This window comes from Oryzias melastigma, linkage group LG22 (genome assembly GCF_002922805.2).
Source record: "Oryzias melastigma strain HK-1 linkage group LG22, ASM292280v2, whole genome shotgun sequence".
NCBI lineage: Eukaryota > Metazoa > Chordata > Actinopteri > Beloniformes > Adrianichthyidae > Oryzias > Oryzias melastigma.
In genome coordinates this window covers 1,379,542-1,388,785 of record NC_050533.1, presented here as the reverse complement: position 1 = coordinate 1,388,785, position 9,244 = coordinate 1,379,542, and the positions used below count along the sequence as shown (strand labels likewise).

At 38.7% G+C, this 9,244-nt stretch overlaps 2 protein-coding genes across 3 annotated transcripts in view; both read right to left on the bottom strand.

Annotated features, from left to right (window-relative positions):
* Positions 1 to 3,583: 3,583 nt before the first annotated feature.
* Positions 3,584 to 6,450, bottom strand: LOC112148676 (cytochrome c oxidase assembly protein COX16 homolog, mitochondrial). Its single transcript, XM_024275948.2, has 4 exons — positions 6,283 to 6,450; positions 5,247 to 5,324; positions 4,417 to 4,485; positions 3,584 to 3,876 (listed from the first exon to the last, which is right to left on the bottom strand). Exons 1-4 carry the CDS (start codon positions 6,340 to 6,342, stop codon positions 3,763 to 3,765), a joined length of 321 nt encoding a protein of 106 aa, XP_024131716.1. The 5' UTR covers positions 6,343 to 6,450; the 3' UTR covers positions 3,584 to 3,762.
* A 563-nt stretch (positions 6,451 to 7,013) lies between these two features.
* Positions 7,014 to 9,244, bottom strand: part of actn1 (actinin, alpha 1) — a 46,855-nt gene continuing 44,624 nt past the window's right edge. For both annotated transcript variants that reach the window (XM_024275115.2, XM_024275124.2), the window contains exons 19-21: positions 8,957 to 9,022; positions 8,629 to 8,787; positions 7,014 to 7,496 (exon numbers count right to left, since the gene is read on the bottom strand). In XM_024275115.2, the coding sequence (XP_024130883.1) occupies positions 7,338 to 7,496; positions 8,629 to 8,787; positions 8,957 to 9,022 (384 nt within the window). In that variant the 3' untranslated portion in view covers positions 7,014 to 7,337. The remainder of the gene's footprint in view (positions 7,497 to 8,628; positions 8,788 to 8,956; positions 9,023 to 9,244) is intronic.

Genomic DNA, 9,244 nt, shown 5'->3' with positions numbered 1-9,244 from the left:
TCAAAAAGACAGTCACAGGTTTTCCGGGAGGTTCCGAGGGAAACTGTTCACAGATTTCGGTTCCACTCAGGCCCCAATTCGTTTTGGAGGGACTGTTTCCCTGCGGATGGTTCGAGCCCAGCGAGACCCTCAGAGACGTGCACACGCCTGTGTCTGTAGCAGCTATTGTTGCAGCTGTAGCTGTTGTAGCCTTCAGCAGAAGGACTTCCCTCACAGCGACTCTCTACATCAGAGAAACCGTCTCCATCAGGCTGGAAGATGCTGAACGGAGGACGAGAGCCGCTCTGAACCCCCCACCCCCGTTCAGCAGCGGCGTCTCCATGGCAACATACGGCCCCTGCCCCGGCGGAGAGCTAAAGTGACGGCGGTGATCTGTGCGAGTTCATTACGAGGGGAATGAAGCGAGACAGCCGGAGGGTGCATTTGTTCTGCGTGGACTCCCCCTCAGCTGCCAAGCCGCCGTCTATTTATAGACACGGAGGGAAAGAAAAACCACATGAGGCTCTTCTGGACACGCCCACTTCCTGTTCCTGAATCTGTGACATTTCAGAGACTCGAAGAGAAGCTAAGATTCTGATCCGGATCCTCACCGTCTGGATCTTCACTGCTAATCCACTCGGATCCTGTCGGACCTACAGCTGCAGATCTGATCTGACCGGATCTTCTTCTGCTGCGATCAAATCCAGGACAACCAGCGAGACTGAAGTCAAACATGTGAACTTCAGGATCTTTGCAGTAAAAACTGAGTCTGGTCTTTTTCAAAAATTATCTTTAATGGTTTATGAGCTAAATCAGGACAAAAGAGGCAGAAGAATAAAAGTGAAATGATGAGATTTAATCCTCAAACCAACACCAACTACGAGATCAGATTAACCACCAACTAACTTCTGACTCTTCATTTGAACTTCCATCTTTTCATCCATCCGATGGTATTTCCATTAATCCAACATTCCATAAATCCTTCATCCAACATCTCACATTTTCTTTTGCTGTTTTTGATTTTAGAAATTCATTTCAGCTTCAGTTTTCTTTTGTTCATCCATAGTAAAAATCTCTACAAATAAAAAAGTTAAAGTCTGAAGAGTTTGAAATGACTTTTATTGATCATTTATGGAAATTTTCTCTTAAACCTTTAACAGGAAAAAAACAGACCTTTTCACATTTTCAGGAGTTTCTATTTTTGTTTTTCACTGCATTTCTGTTTTGTTTGTGATGTGTTCTGTTTAACAATCTAACTTTAAATGCATTTTCTTGTTCACCTTTAATCTAATTTTATCTCTTTCTTTATGTTTTTTTCTCCATCGTTGTGCAGCACTTCGGGTCTGTACGAGGAACTTAAGTTAAATAAAGTTTATTGTTGTTCTACCTGAAACATAAATGAGAAACGAGCATCAGAAGGTTGAACGCCGCCGACTGTTATCTGGAAATCCTTCAGAGAAGCGCTGTCCCGCCCAGACGAAGACTCAGACAAAACGATCCTCCGGATGTTTTGTTTTTCTCGTTTATGTACAGAAATAATCCACAAATTCACATTTTAGATTAAAGCCTCAGTTTTCAAACTTTTAAAGTTTTCTTGGAGTCATGAGAGAAAAACCAAAAAGAAAAAACGGGAAAAGATATTCTCTGTTTCTGCACGTGTTCTTCAGGAAGCAAAAGGTGTTCCGGGGGGTGTGGCTGACTCAAACGCTGAAGCTCGTTGGGCCGTACCAAGTGTCCGTCTGATGGGGGGGGGTTCTTCCGGTTTGGTTTCTCACTAGTTTTGTGCTGACTTTATTTTCCTCTTTGGGTTTCATAGAAACTCTGTTGTGTCTTTGTGTGTTCAGACTGTTAGTTTTTGTTTTAGTCTTTTGTTGTGAACATTCATGATAGTCGACCTCTTAATGAAGCCCCAATAATTACATTTCTTGGGTAAAATAAACTTTCTTATGAAACCTTCTGCTCGCTCTTACACTAATCGTCCAGCTGTCAACAATCCCACGATCCTTAACTTGAATTTCAGCTCATTTTTTTCCTCCTATTTTGAGTCTTATTCCATATTTTCAGATGAAATCAGTAAATCTTGAACCAAATATTCCTGTATTTGTGAAAAACTTGAGAATTTCATTTACAAAAAAGCCGATTTTTGTGTTTCTTTCCAAACACGCTGAGACCTCATTAAGGCGCCGAGGCCTGCAGGCCGACCTATTTCAGCCTCTGATGACTCACGCTCAGGTTCATCTGGGCTGCAGAGCAACGCTCGGTTTTTTACCCATCATTCCCTTCGGCGTCTGCGGTCTGTGAAGACGCTGCGTGAAGAACGTTAGCGCCAAAAAGACGACGAGAACAAACTTCAGCTTTTTCTGGACAGTTTTTGTGTTCAGACTTTTACATACAGATCAGTTTGACGTTTGCAAAAGATTTAACGATCCTGATAAAATCAAAGTTGATAAACTGGAAACATGTCTGTCATGTGAAGAAATGCTTCATATTTCTGATCTAAAACTTCCTCCATGAAGATTTTAAACAGAATTCTGGTTCCATGAAGCTTCAGATCAGCTGATCGTCTCGCTGCATCAGAACGCCGAGGTCATGTGACCAAAACCTCATAAACCGCAGAAATTCATGTCCAACCTGACAGAATAATCTGATAATCCCAACACAAAGTGCTTGATTACTTTGTGTTGTTGGTCCGATGAGTTTGGAGGATTACAGGTGATCAGTTTGTGAAGAAACATTCTCTGTACGGAGAGCAGGAAGGGCCAAAACTAAGAACAAAATGTATGAACTACATTTATTTATAGAGCAGAAAATCTACATTTTTAAAGTTTTTGACATTTTAAGTTCCTGGTTTTATTATTTCAACAAGTGTTTACTTACAAAAACATTTTAAAAATGAAATGTTAAAGAAATATAAGGACGCAGAAAGTGAGAAAGAAATATTATAATAGTAATAAAAATGATTAAAAAAATAAAGACAAAAGATAACTAATATAGTTCCAGGTTCTATTGTAAACAAAGATGAAATAAACTATTTAACAAAAACAGTTTTAGTTTTACTGTAAACACGTTAAAACATAAAAAAAAGTTCTACGGAGATATGAAACAAATATTCAAATACGACAAACATTTTTTTATTAATTCAATTCATAAAATCTAAAATAGATGAAAATCCAAGAATTTTAAGAAAAAAAACGCCTTAAAATACAAAAAATGTTTAAAAAAATTTTTTAAAAAAAACAAACCAAAAAAAGTTTTTAAATTATCTTTATTTTTTATTGTTGTTTTTATTCATATATTTACTGTTTTATGGACATTTTTAAAGTGAAACTTCAGACTTTTATTTTGGTGGGTTCAGTCTTCCGTACCAGAATTAAGGTCAAACGTGTAAAAACATCGATGACATCATCGCACAAATATTAAACAAAAGCACAACTTTGTTCAGTGGAACCAAAACAAAACATATCATTAAAGAGATGAATCCAGAGCGGAGCAACAACGGACGAGCAGACGGAGCAGAAACTCTGACGCTTAATCTCTGAGATTCAGGCTCGTAAATCGACGCAAAGCAGCGTAAACAACAACAAAAAACTGAAGAAACAACACAAAGAAACAACAAACATCGTTTATTGAGATTCAGAGTTTTCCTCAAGGCGAGGCGCCACCTGCTGGCTGTTCGTCAGAGTCCAGGGGAGACCGACCACCATAACGCACGTAACGCACGTGCACACAAACACAAGTCCTGAGACGTCTGGTGACCATGGAGCTGTGGCTCCGCCCACTCTCTCAGGACGCCTTGCTCAGCTTCTGCCGCTGCTGCTCCTGGTATTCCCGGGAATCTTCCCACGGCCGCGGACCGCGGATGTTCTTCCACTCGTCCAGATTCTTTTCTTTCAGCTTCTGCAGAGAAACATCAAAACCCGAGAATGAAAACGATCATTCTGATCATGAAAATCTGGACGACGAATCGTCAGCAAACAAACGAGCAGCGAGAGAGAAACTGAAACAGAAACTCTAGACGTTTTCATGGATCTGCAGGTAAATGTAGTCCACCAGGTGGACAGGTGAGTCTGTGGAGGAAACAAACGCCATACCTGATGTTCTACGGAGGACGAGAGCGCCAACATTCATTAGTCAATTCTCATCAACTGTTTTACTAATGTGTCTTTAAAATAAAACAGAAAAAAGTAAAGATATTGGCGAATGAAGACAAATGTTTTTGTGATGTTGGAAACTTTATTCATCCAAATAATTTCTCTTTAAGTTTTTTATATCAAATAAACAAAAGAAAAGAGTTTATTTTTAGAGGAATTTGATCAAATATTTAAATAGAGCAGAAATGTTCACAGTGAGATCAGATCAGCTGTTCTAAGGATGAATGTTTTCGTGGATTATCGGACCTTCATGAGGTCCAATAATCTGGATTACGGCTGAGCGTACCTGGTACTCCTCCTCCAGGATGACCGACTGTTTCTGAGGATTCACCTTCGCCTCCAGAGACGGATCCAACTGAGGAGACGAGAGACGGAAAATTTCCTGAGAGAATCCTCCGTAAAAACAAACCTCGGATTCCTGGATTCTGAATCCTATCAAGGATACATTTATCTTCGTGTCCGACTCCTGACCCGATCTTCATCACCACAAACAGATGATGATGTTTCACACAGATGATACTTTCATAAACGTAAAAAATAATCTGTTTTCAGGCTGAACAGACAAGAAAAATTATTCTGCAGGAAAATAAGATCAGAACTAAAAACTGGAAAAGTCTCTGCAGTCGAGAACATTTCCATGAGTGGGCGGGTCTGCTGCGCAGACGGAGGATAACTGCTCTACTCCCCCTGGATCGTCTGCGCTGCTGGAACAGCAAGAAGAAAAGACGCCGCCATCACCCAACCAAAGCTGTCCGTAAACGCGGATTCCCTTTCTATCAACTCCAACTTTCTTCCGTAAACGACGGAGTCTGAACTGAACCGGATCAACGACCAAACAGGAAAACCTGATCCGGAGGAGAGAGACGCTGTCTGATGGGAGAACGAAACTGAACCTGAACGAAAGAAACATGTCGATTTCTAAAAATGATCCTGTTTTTATCTGGCAGTAAAAATAATGTGCAACAAAATAAAAGGAGTTTTAAAGAATAGATTTTTTAAACTTCAAAAAAAGTTTCATGTTTTCAGAGAAAAATTTACAGTAAAACATTTTCTAACTTCACTTTAGTCAAATGAAAGGAAACTTTTCTGTATTTAACATGAAGAAGAAAATCAAACCCTTTTCTTGATCTTCTGGGCATCGTATCGGATTTGTGCAAACTCCCGCAGACCGAAGGAGCCCCCGACCACCAGCATCTGCAACCAAACCCACCAGACGGGCGGTCAGAGCTCTGATGACACATGAAACCTTCAGACCTTCAACTTCCTGCTATGAAGTTCTGATCTGAGAAAAAACTCATCACTAAAACCTCAATTTACAAGACCCTTAAAGAGTTGAACATATTCAAAAATTTATGTTTTCTGTTCAAGTTTTTCACCTTAGAATTCTTAAAATTTGCAGTAGATTTAAATCAGAAACAGGAGCATCTCCTATATGAGTCATATCCAGATGTGCAAAATAAATAAATAAATAAATAAAGGTTTTATTTTATCAAATGTAAACATTATTACCAACAGACTGGAAATTTCAGTCATCACAACATGACTTCATCACATTTAGTATTTTTTCACTAACAGGATTAGAATTACAGGACTGTAATCTTGGGGATTATTGTTAAATAACAGTAAAAAGTAATCTATATAATATTACAGTTTATTGTGGCTGTTATTAGAGTGTTTTGCTTTTTAAAAAATGTATTTCAATTTTTGTTTATTAGACAGAAGTCAAGCTGTAATGTTTTTATCTCACCACTGGGGGGAGCAGGATTAGAGGTCATGGATGCGTCTTACGTCATCATTTAGCCACTTTCACTGTTTTAAGTCAATATGATTGTTATGTATTGAAAATATAAAACACTTTTGTTGTTTTTAAACCTCAAAATATTAGAAAGCTAAAATATATCAGCCAGTCGACTTGTTTCTGGTTCATCGCGGCTGTAAAGCTCAACAAGGTGCAAAAGCTAAAATTAAATAAAAGTATTGCGACAAAATGATGAGAAAATTAAGACACGTACATTTAAACTAAACATAATTACATTAGGATTATATTATCTGACTTTCTGACCGCCAAATGTCCCGTACTGACCAATAAAACACACGAGCTAACATATTAGCAGGTTTAAGCTAGCGTAACTTCGCTGTAAAAGTTTCTCACCAGCATGGGGACTCCGTACTTTAACGTTTTGCTTCGCTGAAGCGTTTTTAAACCAATCATGACTTTTATCTCAGAAATAAATTCATTTTAAATCGGAAAAACAACCCGCGGGTCACAGCCGGCTCACTTCCGGGTTCTTCTTCTTCTTGACTTTCGTTTCAGCGGCTGTTCAAACTGACCAGCTCATCACTGCCCCCTAGCGGTAATACATGAGTAAATGTTTTCTGTATGTTTAAAAGAAAAAACGTCAAAACTACAGTTTAACCAACGAGTAACTCCTTAATTTGGAAGCATAGTTAAACTTTTTGGCTATAATAGCTTCATAATTTATTTTTTTATTAAAAAAAGCTTTTACTTATTAAATTAATTTAAACTGTAAAGGTTTTTGTTTATTTTAAAACAAGAGTGAAAAAGTTAGAATTTCAACCCAAAAATATGAATAATTTAGAAAGGCTACCATATCTTTTTTTTTAAGTATCAAATTTCTATTTTTTATCACTTTCTTATTAGAATCAAACAAGTCAAATGTGCTTCCAGGTGTAATGTTTTCTGAAAGAGAAATAAATGTTTTTTGATATTTTATAAATTTAAGGATCCCTGTAGGTGTTTTGACGCAGCAGAAGTTTTTAATGTTTTAGTATCATATTGTTTGTCCTTTATTAATTCAAATTTTACTTTTTTTCTATTTAGAAGATCAGCATCAGTGCATAAAAAATGAAAGACTCAGAAAGAACATTAGAGTAATATTTCTCTTTATTACAATTTTCGTCTTGTATTTCAATCAAGGTGAAGAAAAATACCTTTTTTGTTCAGTATAATAAAATATGTTAACTTTATTCAATTTCTGAAGAAAAACATGAAGAGAAAAACAAATACAAACATGTTTGTCTCTCCCTCTGTAAACCTGGAGAGTTGCTGCAAACCAAAGTGTGAGGGAGCGGCGAGGAGGCGGGGCATGAGGAGACAAAATAAGGCCAGAAACAACAGAGAGCGCGGCGGGAAACGCGTGTGACGGGACGCTTGCAGGAAGTGGCGGGAGGGGGCGTCCGGGCCCCTCAGAGGTCGCTCTCGCCGTACAGGGCGGTGGAGAAGGACATGTAGTCGAGGGCGCCGGGGACGGCGTCGGGGCCGCCGTACGGGGCCATGCGGGCGATGCAGTACTCCGCCTGATCCGGCGGCAGCTCCCGGCGCAGCTCGTCCGCCAGGATGTAGTTCTGGAGAAGGAAACAGAACCTCGGCTCAGAACAGCAGGAAACCAAACGTGATGCTGGAGAGGAAACAGAACTCTCAGAACTCGTCCTCCGAGGATTTCAGCTTTCTGCTAAAATTTACCACCAACGAAGAAGAAGTGAAGAGAACAACAAAGTCACATTTCCTCCTGGAGAAAGACGAATTCTGAGGTTTCATTTTCACTTTCTGACATCGTTGGTTGATTAATGTCAAAATGAAACTTAGAGACAAAACGGTTTAAAAATATAGAAACGTTTAGAAATGGAAACATTTGGTTTTATATGTTTTGAATCTAATTTTGTTTTGAATGAAGCTTTTATTGTTTTAAATATTAAATACTTTTTAGTTAAATATGACTTTTTCTCTGTTTTGAAAACAACTGTTCTGTTTTAAATCTCACTTTTTGTTGTTAAATTATGACGTTTATTTAATTTTTTTTTTAAATATGACTCTTTAATTTGAATTCAACTTTTCTGTTTTGAATTTAACTTTTGTTGTTTAAATACAACATTTCTTTTGTTTTAAATGCAACTTGTTTATTTTGATACTTTTCGTTTTTAAAACTAACTTTTCTTTGTTCAAATTTCTGTTTTTTAAGTTTCTTTATTTTTAATATGACTTTTTTTTAAATACAACTTTTCTTTATTTAGAAACTTTTTTGTTTTCAATATGACTTTAGATTTTCCTTTATTTAAATTCAACATATTTTTTAATACGACTCATTGTAAAATTTAAATACAACTTTTCTGTTTTGAATTTGACTTTTGTTGTATAAACATTTTTTTTTTGCTTTGAATAAAAATTTCTTTGATTTTAATAAAACTTTTCTTTATTTAGATCCTTTTTTGTTTTGAATATGACTTTTTTAAAACAGATTTTTCTTTATTTAAATTCAAATTTTATTTTTGAGTATTAATTTTTTATTTTGTTTACTTCCTCTATTTAAATATTACCTGTTTTTTGTTTTAATCCCACATTTTCTAGTTAAATTATGGTCAAAAATGTGTCACAGGGTCACCAAACAACCCTCCTCTAGAGAGGTCAGAGGTCAAAGTCGCCGTCACGGCGGAGAACTGTCCGTTTCTTTAAGCACAACGGCGTCTCGGTCGGACCGACCTTGTCCCCGGCGAGGATCTTGAAGGACGCCATGACCTGGTCGGCGGTGTCGGTGTCGGCCGTCTCCCGGGACATGAAGTCGATGAAGGCCTGGAAGGTGACCACGCCCATCCTGTTGGGATCCACCACGCTCATGATGCGCGAGAACTCGTTCTCCCCCTGGAGGCGCACAGGACAGGCGTGAGGCGGCGGCGGGACGCCCCCACACCAACAACACATTCTGCTGCATGCGCCGTGGTAACCACGGAGATCAGATCAAACAGACGGCAGATTTTACTCTTTGGTTACCGTTTCCCGCCGGAATTTATACAAGGAAAAACGGCTTTACCAGGTTGTAACCCATGGAGATAAGGCAGGTTTTGAAGTCTTCAGCATCCATGATCCCTGTTCTCTTCTACAAGGGAGGAGGAGCAGGAGGAGGAAGAGGGAGGAGGAGAGAGGAGAGAGGAGAGAGGAGGAAGAGGAGGAGAAGGAAAGAGGAGGAGGAGGAGGAGGAGAAAACGAGGAAAAGGAGGAGAAAGAGGAAACAGGAAGAGGAGGAGGTAAAAGAGGAAGAGGAGGAGAAGGAAAGAGGAGGAGGAGGAGAGAGGAGGAGGAGGAGAGAGAGGAGGAGGAG